This window comes from Setaria italica, chromosome III (genome assembly GCF_000263155.2).
Source record: "Setaria italica strain Yugu1 chromosome III, Setaria_italica_v2.0, whole genome shotgun sequence".
Classification (NCBI taxonomy): domain Eukaryota; kingdom Viridiplantae; phylum Streptophyta; class Magnoliopsida; order Poales; family Poaceae; genus Setaria; species Setaria italica.
In genome coordinates this window covers 7,687,481-7,703,532 of record NC_028452.1, presented here as the reverse complement: position 1 = coordinate 7,703,532, position 16,052 = coordinate 7,687,481, and the positions used below count along the sequence as shown (strand labels likewise).

The following is a 16,052-nucleotide window of genomic DNA, read 5'->3' as shown; positions in this document are numbered from 1 at the left end:
TCCTCGTTAAATTGGATAATGTGGTAATCTATACTGTATGAATCTATCACGTGATTAATTTCGTATCAGATAACTCTAGTTTCAGCAATTGTTGCTTTTCTGCAGTTTAGCTTCATGTGTATGCATGAGTATTATTCTGTTAGTCTTTACTCGTTTTACAGTGTAATTGGTCTCTTTGCTGGTTTTACAGTGTAATTGATCTCCCTTTCTGCATACTGTTGCATTTCTGCCCTTTAGCTTCATGTGTATGCAGTGAGTGCTAATGTGGTAATCTATACTGTATGAATCTATCACGTGATTAATTTCGTATCAGATAACTCTAGTTTCAGCAATTGTTGCTTTTCTGCAGTTTAGCTTCATGTGTATGCATGAGTATTATTCTGTTAGTCTTTACTCGTTTTACAGTGTAATTGGTCTCTTTGCTGGTTTTACAGTGTAATTGATCTCCCTTTCTGCATACTGTTGCATTTCTGCCCTTTAGCTTCATGTGTATGCAGTGAGTGCTATTCTGTCACTCGTCACTGCTTTTACAGTGTAATTAAGCTCCCGTTCTGCAATTGTTGCTTTTCTGCAGTTTAGCTTCATGTGTATGCAGCTGAGTACTATTCTGTTACTCTTTACTTGTTTTTTTCTTTGTAATTGAGCTCCCTTTCCCTGTGCAAGTCTGTTTGTGAATATCTGAGTGAGTGGATCAATTTTATGTCAGCCATCTGATCTGTACTTTATCTGCATGACCGTGCTTTCGTTCCTATTTTTCCTTCTACTTTGTACAATTACTTGAAGAAGAGTGGTGATGTTCTAAAAAGGTGAACTATTCAGTTTGGTTCCATGCCCAATTTGGTGAATCAAAACAAGGATGCACAAGCTGCTAATGCTACGTGGAAGTTAACTTGCATAGGCGTTGAAAACTGGTCATGGGAGTTTTCCAGGGAGGTATAATATATTGGTGCCCAGGGTAGGCGAGCAAGAGGATAAGAAGCTGGTACCTGCTCCATGACCCATTTCCCTGTTCCACACTTCTGGAGGATGAAGACGACGCTTACGTCAGCATGGATATGGCTTGTATGCATGCATGGCGTCTGGCGAGGGAGGTTTGCTCAGGAGCGGACCGGATTCATCTATGATACTATGAAGGGTAGTGAACAGAGAGGGATGGTGCCTCTAGTAGCCATCTACAAAGAACTTGAAGATGCACATGTAGACGTAGTGCGGCATGCGACAGCATCGGGTCGATCTTAATATGAACAAAATTTCATTTCTCTGCGGCCGAGCTGAATGACAGATCTGGAGTCCAGCGTGGCAGGGCGGGGCTGAAGTGGCTCGGCACGACCCGCGAGTCGAGCAGCTCGATGACGTGTGGTGCATGGGTCGCACACCGGGGGACCTTGTACTGGCGGATGGACGCGCCGTGGGCGGTCGCCTGCTCCATGAGCTCCTCGAAGGTGCCCGTCCGGACGACGCGGATCTCGAGCGGCCCGACCGAGCCGTCCACGACGCGGACATGTTGAGCGCCTCCTCCATCTCGAGGCAGCACTCTCTTCGAGCGTCTCCTTGCCCACCATGGCGCCGGCCCTCCTGGTCGTCGTCAGCAGCAGCTCCCAGTAGACGACGTAGTGCCCCGGGAAGCTCTCGGTGCACGCCCGGCTGGTGTAATCCGCCACGGCGGCGCCGCGCGGGCGGAGCAGCGCTGACGACGCGCGCTCCACCGCGCCCTGCAGCTCTGCCTCGTCGGTCTTGTCGACGTGGACGGACAGCAGCTCGCCGCTGCGGCGCACGAACCGGAACCGCGGCGACGCGTTGAGGAACCCCGTCACCCGGAGCACGTCGCCGACGCGGCCGGTACCGGCTCAGCCCGGCGTGGGTGGTGACCACCACCTCGTACTCGCGGCCGGCCTCCACGCGGGCGAGCTCCACGAGCCGGTTCGCGGTGGCCTGCTTGTCGCCGTCGCCGTCTTCCACGGGGAGGAACTCCAGGTAGGCCAGGATGGGTATGGCGGTGTAGGATACCTCGGACGGGTCGCACATCGGCCGGAGGTTGACGCCGTAGTTGCCCTCGGTGGACGCGTACTTGGTGCAGACCATCGGGAGGCCGCCGCTGTAGTGCTTGAGGGCCGGGATGTACTGCGTCATCGCGCCGGTGACTATGACATCCAGGTACTTGGTGTTGGGCCAGACGCGTGTGATGATGCCAGCGCAGCCGTCGTCGTCGTCGTCGCCGCCGCCCCTGGAGCTGGAGCACTCGTCGCGGATGAGCCGGGCGAGCTCGGGGTCCGGCGCCGGAGGATGCCAGCGACCGCCTCCCGCACTGCCGGGTCGGTGACGACTGACGAGGGGGGTGAGCACGCCGGCGTCGATGTAGGCGGCCAGCCGCTCCCAGTCCCAGTTGAGCTGGAGGAAGCGGACGGCGCGGACGAGGGTGGAGGTGAACACGGCGCCGACGCGGACCACGTCGCGGCGCTGGCACAGCCCGCACACCGTGTGTGCGTACATGCTCTGGAACGCGTCCTCGCAGAGGACGGCCGTCGCCGGGCTCGTGTAGTCGTTGCAGGGGTCCGAGGGCAGGTTCTTGATGAAATGGTCGCTCTTGTAGTAGCTCGTCAGGATGGACTGCACGCGCAGGCCGGCCGGCGTCTTCGTCTCCTGCCTCACGAAGAGGATGTAGAGACCCTTGCTTCCCTTTGTCAAGCCCAGGCACATACCTACAGCAGGAATGATGATCAATTGGATGCAGAGGAGCGATTTACAGGGACAGAGAGGTGGTAGTGTCAAGTAGTGTCAACTACTCACAGGTTCATCAGTGGCGTGACGAGGCTGATCGAGCAGCGACTGGCATATTTGTTTCCCCACGGTGCTAGCTAGTCGTCTAGTAGGAGGAAGTGCTCCAAGAAGGCAGAAGCCGTCTTGTTGCCGTTGACCGTGAAAGCTCCCGTCGCCGGCCATCACCGCACCGACGACCTCCATGGCTCCATCGACGGCCCCGCTGTTGTGCCCCAATCACAGGGGCTTGCACTACAGACAGAGTCGGAGTCGGACTACTCCGATCGGACTCGGTCGAGTTGGTGGGTGCGAGTCGGTTCGTAAGGTTGCCAATTCCGAATTTCCGATGGGAACGGGGCACCCTAGCTATAACCTATAAATTTAGGAGGCCGCGTACGTAGCAATCCATCCGATCTGGTCGATCGCAACTAACCAAGGCCGCGTGCGCCCTAACCGATCGAGCTAGCGAAGCCATGGCGGAAGAACTTCTCGTGGACGGCTTCTCTACTCAAACCAAGGCCATGCGCATGCGCGCCGCCGCCTTGGCCTCCGACACCGCGGAGGAGTTCCTAGAGCTGATCCAGGACTTGATCGAGCCCGCAGAGTCGTCACCGATGGAGGATCAGCAGCAGCAACATCATCAAGAAGAAGAAGACGAAGCAGCAGAGATCGTGGAGCTGGACCTCTTCTGGTCGCGCCTCATGGAGCGGCCCGACGAGTTTGACTACTACCCGCGCTTCGACTCCACCAAGAGCGCAGTGCCCATGGAGGGTGTGCAGGCGTGGGCCGAGGAAGACCGGGAGCTGTTTGACGAGTTCATCAACATCTTTTCTGACGTTGAGGAAGGAGACACCGCGGCCATGGAGGATGACGGCGAAGACGCGTGGGCCGAGGATGAAGATGACTTCTTGGACGACGGCTTCATCCAAGATATCGCTGGGGGAGGAGGCCACGCCGGCGTTGTGGCGCCACCGCTCGATCTCGAGCTCAGATTGTAGATTAAGATTTCGAGTCTGCCGCGTGCGTGATTCTCTTCTTCACAGCTACTCAAAGACAAACTTTTAGATGGCATAAGAATCCTTCTCTTGGTTTGCACGTAGATTTGTATTTTCTTTCCGTTCTTTGTTTGCAAGACAGCTGCTGTGATATTGATGATATTACGTTAACTTTTTTGTTCAAACACTGTAACTCTGTACTAACTTGTAGATGCACAGTCGTTCTTGTACATATTTGCCTCGTTAAGTTGTTTGTTTGCCAAGGATCTGTTGTCGATGTGGATGGAATGAAAAACTCTGTTGTTGCATTGGCGATAGGTTCTAGTATTTTCTGTTCTTGATGGACAAGTGGAAGTGACTAGCTGTTTGCCTAGTGATGTCCTCTGTTCTTGATAGGTACTGACATCGTATCAAATGCCAAAGTGACCGTTCACCTAATTCTGTTCTTACCATCGTCCTGCTCTTGTCCATATGCAGTCTAAGGTTCATGCTATATGTTCTCTTTGCTAAGTTACTTCCATCACGATTTGTTTGCAGTGGCAAGCATGTAAAACGATCAGCAGAAGAAATTTATTTTATGCAACACGTTAGGAAGATCCTACTACCTCAACGGACAACGGCTCAACTATTCACTGGAGAAGAAACATTAGTCCCAGAAGAATGGGAAACTAGGCCGAATTGACGACGAACAGTAACATGCGCAAGCAAGATCCATCAAGAAATTTGTCTTAGTGTCGTCGATCACGTTCGCGCACGTCATCTCGCCGTGTGCTCGGTGAGGCGGTCCTGAGTAACGTGAGCTTGAGCAGTTGATCGTCGCCCGATGACACCGCCGGCGGCGGCGCCTCTCTCGCGGAGCCGTCGTCGAACCGGCGGGCCTCTACGCCGCCGTCCAACGACGCCGCGTAGCCGGCCGTGGGATCGGCCGGCGCGTGCGAGGAGTCGTCGAGGAAGAACTGCTCCCAGAAAGCGTCGTTGCTCACGCCGTCACCGTCGTCGGGCGCCGCACGGGCCTCCATCGACGACTGCCCCGTGGGCATGGCGGGCTCCGTCGTCCAGCCGCCCTGGGTGCCGGTGAACACGCGCGAGTCCTCCTGCGGCCGCTCCTGCGCCTCGACGCGCCGCTCCGACGCCCACTTGTTTTCCGTGGGATAATAAGATAACTACTCACTCTGTTCTAAATTATAATTCACAGATATTATTATGCATCTAGATATAATATATGAAAATACCTATGAACCTAGCTATACACTTAGATATAGTGTAGGTCTAGAAAAACTAAAACGATCTACAATTTGAAACGGAGAAAAACTAAAACGATCTACAATTTGAAACGGAGGAGTACTACCCATCACCGCTTCTTCATAAAACATCATTAATTACCCAGATTGTCTAGCATACTTTCTAAGTACTCTACACTACAATTGAAATCAGTGAACAAGAGTCTAGAGATCTCAAAACAGGGCACATAAACACAACAATTGCAGTTTCAAGTGAACGAATTGAAAGGACCATTTTATTAAGACAGTAAATTGTTGGTTCAATGTACATTCCGCACTCAGCTGATAATACATTTCCCTGCCAAACACGGAAGAGTATAGCTAAACAATCATTTGCCTTAATTACTAATTAAACTTTGTATCTCAAGATACAAAGACACTTTACAAAAAAAAAATGAAGTAAACACTTTAGAAATACATCACACCAAATGGACCAGGGACATTTTACAGGTTCTTAAAAAAGCAACAAGAACACATAATGTTCCTCCTAGTGGATTAGAGAACACACACACGTAAAAAGTGAGGGCCCTTGTCCTGAATAAGAAAATGCAGTAGAGAAATAGAAGAAAAAAAAGGCATCAGGGCTGAACACTGTACACCTCACTCCTTTGTTGAATCACCAAAATAAAACACAAGCATTCAAGGCTTCCCTTGGGGTAACTCAGATTTTTTTGCTAAAAAACATCAATGCCAGCACAAAAGGACCATCTTTGCACACATAAAGCCCCTTGTACACATCCCATCCCTGGTTGTTTGACATGCGCGCCAAATGGGCAGAACCAGTGAAACAAGTTTCAGCCCGAAACTAAAAATGAATGCAAGTTATAACAGATACATCGTACTAGTCCTATGAAGCATGGATTCACACCAATTCTAAGCTGGGAAAAACAACAAGGAGGTATGAGCACGGCAGCTTAAGATCGGAACATCAAGACTGCGCAGGCCCACGTGTCAGGCTGGCATGTCAACATGGCAAGAGGGCTCAAAGAAGACACGTGGCTGAATCTGGAGGCGATAAAATGAAAACCAAAGCAACCTAAAGTTTGCTCCCGTCTGAAAGAAGCATGGATGAGGAAGAAAACATTAGCAGCAGATTTTGTAGAGAATAAAGGTTCGTCTCATGCTTATATTGAAACTTGAAGCAGCGAACCAGGTTCAGCAGTTACCAGCTACCATGTAGACATTAGCAAGAGCTTCTAGTTGCTGAAACCTTCCACATAATCTGCATGTCTACTGTTCTTTACTTCATGTCTATTTCACGAGTCATGCTTGGCTCCCTCTGCTCAAACAAACTCATCAATATATCTGAAATCTGAACCCCCTTGATGTGTGAAATTATCCTAAAACCCTGCTTATCTTGATGTGCTTGTATAAAACCTGCTTATCTTGATGTGCTTGTATAAAACCATCATCCCTCTGGGAGATCAAAAGTAAAATTCAATTAGGTTGAAATGAAATTACCAAAACAGAAAAGAAGAGAGATGCCTAAGGGGGGTAAGGGCTACATGGTGGAACACCTGAAAAGGAGAGAAACAGGTAGGTATTCTAGGGACAGGAGCTCAATGCAGAGCAAATTACTTTGGGCACAAAAGAGGACATAAACACATAAAAAGCACGTACTATGGCCACAATGATGAACAGGCAGATAACATACAGGAGAATGGTTAGCATAGTGCCCTTTAAGCAGATACTTTCTCTTATATGGTGTGGCTTTTGCTACATGCAATACAAAGTAACAAACTATGAACACTAAAGGCTCCAACACTCTGTTTGCAGCAAACACTCTTGCCAATTTGCTCCAGATTAAATGAAATGAAAGTACCAAAGCAACACATGTATTAAATTAGCTGCTGGAAAGATTTACAACACATTCTCTCAAGAAATTTGGTAAGAAATGAAGAACTGCAGTAATCTAGCAATCCTACAAAAATATACAGTTATACATAGCGGACCCGTCAATGCTCACAGAGTTTAGATGGTCCTATCAGATGTCATCCTCCCAATCCAGGGGCGGATTTGGGCCTAGGGCCACAGCCCTAGGCGTGGCCCAAATCTTCCTTTATAGCCTCTTAATTTTCCCATGGCCCATCTCCTGCCTCACGAAGAGGATGTAGAGACCCTTGCTTCCCTTTGTCAAGCCCAGGCACATACCTACAGCAGGAATGATGATCAATTGGATGCAGAGGAGCGATTTACAGGGACAGAGAGGTGGTAGTGTCAAGTAGTGTCAACTACTCACAGGTTCATCAGTGGCGTGACGAGGTTGATCGAGCAGCGACTGGCGGCGATCGAGGTCGCCGTCCACGCTGGGTATCAGCTTGAACTCGCCGCCCGACGTGCCGGAGCTGCAGAAGAACGAGGATACGTACGGGCTGCACCGACAGGATGGGCGAGCGGTCGCCGTCGTCGATGCGCCGGACGTACGGCTTCAGGTCCTCGTGCGTCACCATGGGCACCCTGGCCCGGAAGGTGGCGCGCGGTCGGTGGCGCCGGAGAGGCCGCACTTGCTCAGGTACTCGGTCTCGGCGTTGCGGCCGAGGATCTCCGCCAGCACGCGCTCCTGCACGGCGTCCACGTCGGAGGTCACCTCCTCGATGAATCGGAGCTTCTCGGCGTCCGTAGGATCCTTCGCCACTGCCGGCGGCGGTGACAGCAGGCTCCGGGTTGCCGTCGCGTCGTCGGTCGTTACCGCCATTGATTCAATCCAAGTACTAACTGCGAGCGTGGTTAATTGGCGCTAGAGAATGGCAAGTGTCTGCTCTTGCAGGGCGAGAGGGCGAGGATAATAGAACAGTGGCAGGTGGTTTAGGTATTTGTTTTGGGAAATTTTGGCTGGCGTCTGAAATTTGGCCTGCCGCGGGGCCATTGGTGTTCCGTGGTGGTTTGGGTTTCTGATTAGCAAGTGTTCACCGCAGGTCCACAGCCTTGATCACACTAGATAATACCAGCACACATTTCAGGTCTTACATATTTCTTGCTATCAGACTAACACACATGATTCGATAATAATCCAGCCATGTGGCTATTTAATCATGTATTCTGATAAAATACTGCCGTTCGACCTGAAGTGACCTCAGATGGACACTAATACGGCATTATCACATGGCACGCCGATTATGAGGAGCACTTGCAAATGTCAAACTCTCATCCTCCGCTTAATAAAGCTTCCTCAATATAAAACCCTCTATCTCCCAATAAAAGAAACTATGCTCATGTTAGGTGGACCTAAATAGTGACATGTGGATCCACGCGTCAGTTTCCATCAGTGTCCCAGTCAACCCACCACGCATGCAGTTTACCGTTAGTTATGGAGATTTGGACGTGTGGTGCACTGATTAGCAAGTTCAAGAATTTCAATGTGCATTTTGGGAGTTTGGGGACATACCCCATTTTGGGAGTTTGGGAACGTACCCCTGCTAAGTTCATTACCCTGAAACCATCAGGCATATGCATGGAACCGCAGGAGGGACATGTACTCTGCAGACAGAACTTGGCATACAGATCCTGGTTTCTTTGCTATGCCTAATTCGTCCTCCATTTACACTATGTATTCCTCACCTTTTCAGTTGCGTAACGTACAACGATTCGGGCACAACTCGAGTGTACAACCGTGCATCTCAAGTTGTACACAAATGGTTGCAGGTGGAGCAGTACTTTTACATTACAGAGCATGAGTTTTCTTTTATGCTTTCAAACTATTCCAGTCAAACATTTGGACAGACGACGACTGGAGCTTGAATTCCTGCTGGGGAAATAAAACTGTGTTCATCACGTTCTGGGCGTGACTGCGATTGGCATCCCTCGCCTGAGCCGCACGGTGGGGAAGTTGACGACGGCGTCCTCCTCCGCCACCCACCTGAAGTCGGTGACGAGGTGGTGCAGGAAGATGGAGGCCTCGAGCCTGGCCAGGTCCAGCCCCGGGCAGAGCCTCTGCCCGCCGCCGAAGGGGGTGAAGCCGCCTCCGCCGCCGCCGGTCGTCACGTCGGCCCTCTCCTTCCACCTCCACGGGTTGAAGGCGTGCGGGTCGCCGTGGACGGCGGCGTCGAGGTGGACGGCGCGGAAGTAGACGAGGACGCGCCAGCCCTTGGGGATGAGGTGACCCCTCACCTCCACGTCCCGCACCGCCTTCCGCATGATCCCGTTGATGATGTTGCCCATCCGCAGCGTCTCCGTGATCACCTGCGGCATTGTATTTTACTACACATCATTGTGATGCTCATGATGATCTCTCGATCGCCGGAAGCAACTTCGATTTTCAATCTTAATTACGTGCTGTGTGAAGGTGAGCGACATGTAGTCTGTCCATTCTAGGGTTTCAGATTTCCGCCTCTTCAGCTCCATGTTCTCCTCCTGCATGTAACAAAAAATTACATTATTACACCAGCTATATGCATATATGCAGGTCTCAATTGATTCGACAACATTAATTAAATCATACCTCCAGCTGCTGTAGAGCCAGTGGGCATTCGCTGAGGTACTTGACAGCCAGCGTGATGAGCACGGGCACCGAGTCCTCGGCTGGGATCATGAAGTCGATCATGTTGTCGGATATCAGCTCGTCGGTGAGCTCGTCGCTGCCATTGCCCAACAGCACGTCGATCATGTCTCGTGGATGAGTAGCCCCATGCGGATCCTCGCCTTCGGTGATGATCCTTTTTCTCCTCTTCTCTTGGATGATCTTTTGTATCAGCTTTGTCATCCTCTTCTTAGCCTTTTTTTATAGTTTTCAATACCACACACACGCATACGAAGCTTGTCATATATATAGTTGATGCAGTTTTTCAGTTCATCAAGGAATTGAACAAAACGGGAAATAATATAGGGTTGATCGATATTTGGTGTTACCTTGAGGGATCTATAGAGCTGAGTCCCCGGAAGCTTGATGGGAAGTGATATCAAACCGGCAATGAACTCCTGGAATTGTTGCCTGAGGTACTGCATTTCGTGTCCTTCATCTAGCCCTATCAGCGCCTTCACTAGGATTTCAAACACAATCTGCAGAACATGGCATAGATAAAATTAGAAGAAAGTTTGGGCAGAGAATTAAAAGTTGTTACTCAACACACCAACCACTTTAGAACAAATTAAATCCAATAATAATTATATATTCGCCTTTAATAAGATGTCAACTGAATATGTAAAGACAGGTGGCTTATTTTTGTGTTGAATTTTATATGGGTTTGCCCCTTAAATTGTAAATAGGACCGCCATCATCAGAGTATCTTAGGAAAAAACATTTTTAGGATTGATAGAATTTTGATAATAATATGGCATAACCCAAAAACACGATGCAGCGAGCTATGTATACATAGAACCCAAGTTGTGACCTCCTAGCAAATTGTTCGAAACCATTTGAGAGTAAAGTGTGTGGCTGGTCCTTAAACTTGTCTCGCTGTGTCACTTAGGTCCCTGTACTCTCAAAAAGAATATATGGCTGCCTTTAAGCTCGAGTGTCATTTAGGTCTCTATACTCTCAAAATGCATATCTTACTCTCTAAACTTAGCTTCGGGTGTCATATAGGTCCCTGAACTCTTAAAATGCAGTGTTATCCCATTTATAGAACATGATAAGATCAAAATTTTATCTTTCAAGCAAGCCATTATTTTCATCGGCACATTTCCAGACTTGTTTTATTGCCTAGTCAGCTTCTCCCAATATTCGATCAGTAATTTATCTTATAAACCCCTGATTTTAGTTTAGCAAGTGCAACGGTTATTTAAACTTGAACAATCTTCCAAGAATAACAGAGTATGCATGTAATGCGCACTTAGAAAGTTAAGGTATTCCCTTCAAAGTAAAAAGATCATCAATCTTTTTGGATTCACCACTGTTGGAGATAGATCCTCGGTACCCGCAAGAAAGGAAGAAGACGGATTCCTACTAGAATTCCTAGTAATCCTACTAGGACTCGTATCCTGTAATCCTACTAGGACTCCTCCTTATAACCGACTAGTAATCCTACCCCCTGGAATATATAAAGGAGGGCAGGGGTACCTAGATCAGCAGAACCACAACAGAGGACCAAATCCTCGATACCAAACAACACCTAAAATAGGACGTAAAGTATTATGCTACTTTGGCAGCCTGAACCTGTATAAATCCGTATCTTGTGTCCTTGCTTTTAGCTTTGAGTTCTAGGTTCGGCGATCCTCCACCGACTAATCTACTACCTCAGGATACCCCTCGGTAGGTTACCGAGTATAAACCACCGACAACCACATCAATATTCTCCACACACGTTGAGCTAAATTTGACTATAATTAAATTATATCTATGTAAAATTAAGTTTTTATCAATTTAGTTGAGATGTCAATGCTTTTAGAGAGTATATGGACCTAGATGACACTCGAAGTCAAGTTTAGGAGGCTAGATCTGCATTCTGAGAGTATATGGACCTAAATGACACTCGAGCCCAAGTTTAGGGAGCTAGATATGCATTTTGAGAGTACGGGGGTCTGAGAGTATATATTCTTGCAGTGAACTAACCTTGAGTTCAGGACTCTTTATCAATCTTACTATTACTAATTGGAGGCTCCTTTTGATGCCTCCAGGTGAATCCACCTAGGATTCTAGGTGGACACTTTAGAAAAAGAGAGAAATCCTAGAAATTCTTACAAAAAAGCAAAATATTTGGCCATCAATTGGTAGACTCAGATCATCATAGCCATTGGTTCTATCATGTTTTATACAAAATTACCCACCTATACCATTATGAAAATAGCTTAAAGTAACCCCTAAATCTATATCTAAATTACCCACCTTTGCCATTATATAAAATAAACTAAAGTAACCCCCTTCATCAAAATTACCCACACCATTATAAACAATATTTAAAATAACCTCCTAAATTTGCAACTAAATTACCCACTACTAATACTTAAAAAATAACTTAAAGTAATCCCTTAAATTTGGATCTATATTACCCACATATGCTATACTACATTTGAATCCAAATTACCTTAATTAAAAATATACAATCATATATGATTCTAAATCGTCTATTTCTTACACTATTGGCATATGATATAGTAATTAAGTTATATATGCATGATGTGTGTCACTATTTATAAAGATATAGGGTAAGTGATGAGAATATAGATTTCTATGTTAAATTATAGCTCAAACTTAGGGCCCATTGAACAAATTCAAGCGTATACCTGCGATTCAAAGTGAAAATTTAAAGATTATAAATGTGGATGAAAATGTTAATGAGTAATTAATAACTAAAATCTATCCCAATCGAATGAAGATAATAAGTATATATTTATATAAGTATTATGTTCGAATATTTAACAAATAAGAGGTAGCTTAAGGTAATAATTTTGTAGCAATGTGACCTCATTTTTATCATTGGAGACTCCACATTAGTTCTCACGAGAAATGTCCAAAAGTAAACTAATATACGATTCTAAATTACTTATTTATGTCATTGTTAAGGTATACTAAGTTAAGGTATATACGCATGATGAGTGTCACCATGTGGACCATTTATACATGTATATGTGAGGAAATAATAAAAAATATTGATTTTTATGCTAAACGTAATGTATGGAGGTGCGATACAAAATGAAAAAAGTGTGAATGTGGATGAAAAAGTATATAGGGTAATTACTAATTAAAAATCAATCACAACTGGACAAAGATACGTACACATCTATACGAGTATTATGTTGATGTATTGAAAAAATGAGAGAGTAGTAGGTAAATAATTTTGATTAGTAGTTAGGAGTTTAATTTCTAAATAATTTTCAAATATAATAGCTTTTAAAAATATTAGGCCATGTAGGAGCATGGGTTGATGGACTAGTGGAGTAAATGATACAAGTAAAAAAGGATACGATTCTAACCATTCTTTAAACGAACTAGGCTACCTAGGCAGGGTATCTGTATATATAAACTACATATGGAATACACAACAATGTATATATACCTTCGTTTTTACATGAATTTAAAGATGTAAAGGAAGAGTGATTAGAGTATGTGATTAAATTGATTAAACAGAAGTAAGGAGTTAGGATGTACACTTCTATATATTGATCTTTTTTTTTTGCCTCTACCTGCATCCGTATATCAAGTTACCCAAAAATTTCCTTTTCTTGTTCATACTAACTGCCCAAACTCTATCTCTATCCTCCGGCTATCCGTATCCCTATCGCGCGTCTCTATCCCTCAATCCAAACATGTCGTTAGTGTGAGGATGTGGCATGTGGTTCCAAGTTGTATAGTAGGTAATAATCTTTGCGACGATGGCAGCAAGCAATACTGTCCATGTCTCCATGACTCTCCATTTGCATGTGGACAAATGCTAACTCCCAAGCTGCGAAGCATCGCCTCGCTTGTCGCGTATCCACACGCAGCACGGCGCCCATGGTTTCCACAGCCGGGACCTCCCTGTACTAGCGACGATATGTATGGGCGCAGCGCACGCGTGCACGAACCGGCCGGCACACGTGTGCCGGCGACCCTAGGAAAGTAAACGAAGCAGCTCCGATGCTTCTACACACGTGCATGCAGTATGGGACACGAGCAACTAGCTCTTGTTCGAGATAGATAGAGGAGAGGGACAGCGGCGGCGGCGGCGTCACGTACCGACTTGGCCTCGTCCTGGACGCGCACTACGGTCGGCGCGCCGCCGCCGCCGTTGCTGCGCCGCCGCCAGGCGTCCATGGCGCGGCCGACGCGGCGCTGCATGCCGGCGGTGACCCTCGCCTTGAGTTGCGGCGACTTGAGGAAGGCGCCGGCGAGGCCGTGCAGGCGGCGCTGGAGCGCGCCGCCGAGCACCAGGATGGAGGACTGCCCCATGAGCTCCATGAGCGACCGCGGGTACCACGGCACGAACGCCGACGCGTCCGCCTGCAGCACCGCGCGGCTCACCTCCGGGTCCGAGCTCACCACCGCCGGCGAGCCCCACAGGTGCGACGTGAACACCTTCCCGTACAGGAGCCGGCGCCTCTCCACGAAGGACTCCGGGCGCGGGGAGTACGCGGCGAGGATGAACGCCGGCGTCTCGCCGAGGAGTGGCCACCCGAGCGAGCCGGCGGGGACCCGCGCTGCTGATCCGGCCGCGCCACTCGCCGTCCCCCGTCGTGGCTTAATTATTCCTGATGACGACCACAGGCGAGGGATGAAGTGCCGCGCGATGACGGCGGCGGCGAGCAGCGCCGCCGTGACGGAGCCGACGACGGACGCCGGCGGCCAAGGACCGACACCGGGCCACATCGCGTGCCAGATGGTGGTGGTGGTTCCGATCGTCGATCGGCGCTGTGGGTTGCTAGAGGGTCCGAATGATGGTCGTTGCGTGTCTGTGACCAGACTAGGGGGTGTATATGAAGTGTTGTAGGAACGAGGAGCGTTTTGATATGAATTGATGAAAGGAGCCTCGATAGAGTGGCGTCCCGGCTATCCGCAACTAGCTGGAGTCTTGTTTCTTACTTATATATATACAATATCTTCTCTTTTGCATTTTTTTTATTGCTTTGTTCATTTTCTTCATGTATTAAATCAGTAGAGACTTGCCCCCTGTTTCAAATAGGTAAAAATAAAAGATAGAGCGGCATGTGGGTGCAGTATATGTGAGATGGCGTGACTTAGCTGAAGTTCTGGTACCTCCGTTTTAAATTATAGGTCGTTTTGACTTTTCTAGGTTTATAGGAGACATGCACTGTATTTAGATACATACAAACACCTATGAATCTAGAAAAGTCAAAACGACTTATAATTTGAGACGGAGGAGTAGTTAATTACACCTCTGTTTGAAAATGTTTGTCTAGGCAGCCGGCATGTCAATCGAGGGTTGCGACGATGATGATGATTACCGCCAGTAGGTCGTTAGAGGGGCGTCATGGGGACCTCCTCCTTCTGTCTGCAATCATGCGTTCCACGCGTTTGTGAAATTGCATGCATATGCATTGTTCGTGTGGGCCGTGTGTGATCCATGCATGATTAGCCCGGAGCCCGATGGTTGTGTAGCAGATCATCACTAGCATCAAGCATGTCACACCGGTGTGTACACCAATTTTAGAATTACACACATGCATCGGTGAGAAAGCGCATACCCACGTTACATGAGGCCTTACTAGGAGTATGCCTGCTAATGGGTTGAAACCCGCCCCAAACCCACCCCAACCCGCAATAAATTAACTCCTTCACCCAACCCACCCCACTTCATAATTCTATTGTGTAAACCCAACCCAACCCGCCCCATAAATTGATATAACCCGTGGGTTTTGTACATGAACTTATAAATTTATACAAACCTCATGTTCACACTTTAAAATTTTAGAAAAATTGATCGAAATTTGTTGCAGATGAATTAGTTTGACAATCCGCTACTTTGTGCAAAGCAGTGCGGCTCGACTTATATGTGGGGCCCGCATCAAGAGTCGGACCCTAAAATTAAAACCTCACGTTCACACCTTAAAATTTTGGAGAAATTGATCGAAATTTGTTGCAAATGAATTAGTTTGACAGTCCGCTACTCTGTGCAAAGTAGTGCGACTGGACTTATATGTGGGGCCCGCGTCAAGAGTCGGACCCTAAAATTAAAACCTCATGTTCACACTTTAAAATTTTGGAGAAATTGATCGAAATTTGTTGCAAATGAATTAGTTTGATAGTCCGCTACTCTGTGCAAAGTAGTGCGGCTGGACTTATATGTGGGCCCCGCGTCAAGAGTCGGACCCTAAAATTAAAATCTCGCGTTCACACCTTAAAATTTTGGAGAAATTGACCAAAATTTATTGCAAATGAATTAGTTTGACAGTCCGCTATTTTGTGCAAAGTAGTACGGCTGGACTTATATCATGGCCCCACGTCAAAAGCCGAAACGTGAAAGTTAAACCTATGAGTTAAATCCATACAAATTCAAACAAAAAATCACTTTCAACCCGCCCCAACCCGCATTTCTGATGTACCCAACCCGCCCCAACCCATTAGATACTAAAACCTATTTTAACCCATTCAAACACACCCCATGTCACAACCCGCCCCATAAAACCCATTTCAACCCGCCCCATTAGC

At 47.5% G+C, this 16,052-nt stretch overlaps 1 protein-coding gene and 1 pseudogene across 1 annotated transcript; both read right to left on the bottom strand.

The window, feature by feature from the left end:
- Window positions 1–6: 6 nt before the first annotated feature.
- On the bottom strand, window positions 7–7,497 carry LOC101761465 (annotated as a pseudogene).
- Window positions 7,498–8,480: 983 nt separating this feature from the next.
- LOC101764830 (cytochrome P450 90D2) lies at window positions 8,481–14,471 on the bottom strand. Its single transcript, XM_004960872.2, has 5 exons — window positions 13,623–14,471; window positions 9,878–10,027; window positions 9,471–9,743; window positions 9,302–9,382; window positions 8,481–9,211 (listed from the first exon to the last, which is right to left on the bottom strand). The coding sequence occupies exons 1-5, from the start codon at window positions 14,250–14,252 to the stop codon at window positions 8,801–8,803; spliced, it is 1,545 nt and encodes a 514-aa protein (XP_004960929.1). The 5' UTR covers window positions 14,253–14,471; the 3' UTR covers window positions 8,481–8,800.
- Between the last annotated feature and the right edge of the window lie 1,581 nt (window positions 14,472–16,052).

Excerpts from the sequence above, each read along its gene's own strand:
- LOC101764830 (XM_004960872.2), bottom strand. The coding sequence starts at position 14,252 with ATGTGGCCCGGTGTCGGTCCTTGGCCGCCGGCGTCCGTCGTCGGCTCC. Across the intron at positions 10,028-13,622 it reads TCCAGGACGAGGCCAAGTCG|ATTGTGTTTGAAATCCTAGT; the intron begins GTACGTGACGCC and ends CATGTTCTGCAG. Across the intron at positions 9,744-9,877 it reads AGCTCTATAGATCCCTCAAG|GCTAAGAAGAGGATGACAAA; the intron begins GTAACACCAAAT and ends CTATAAAAAAAG.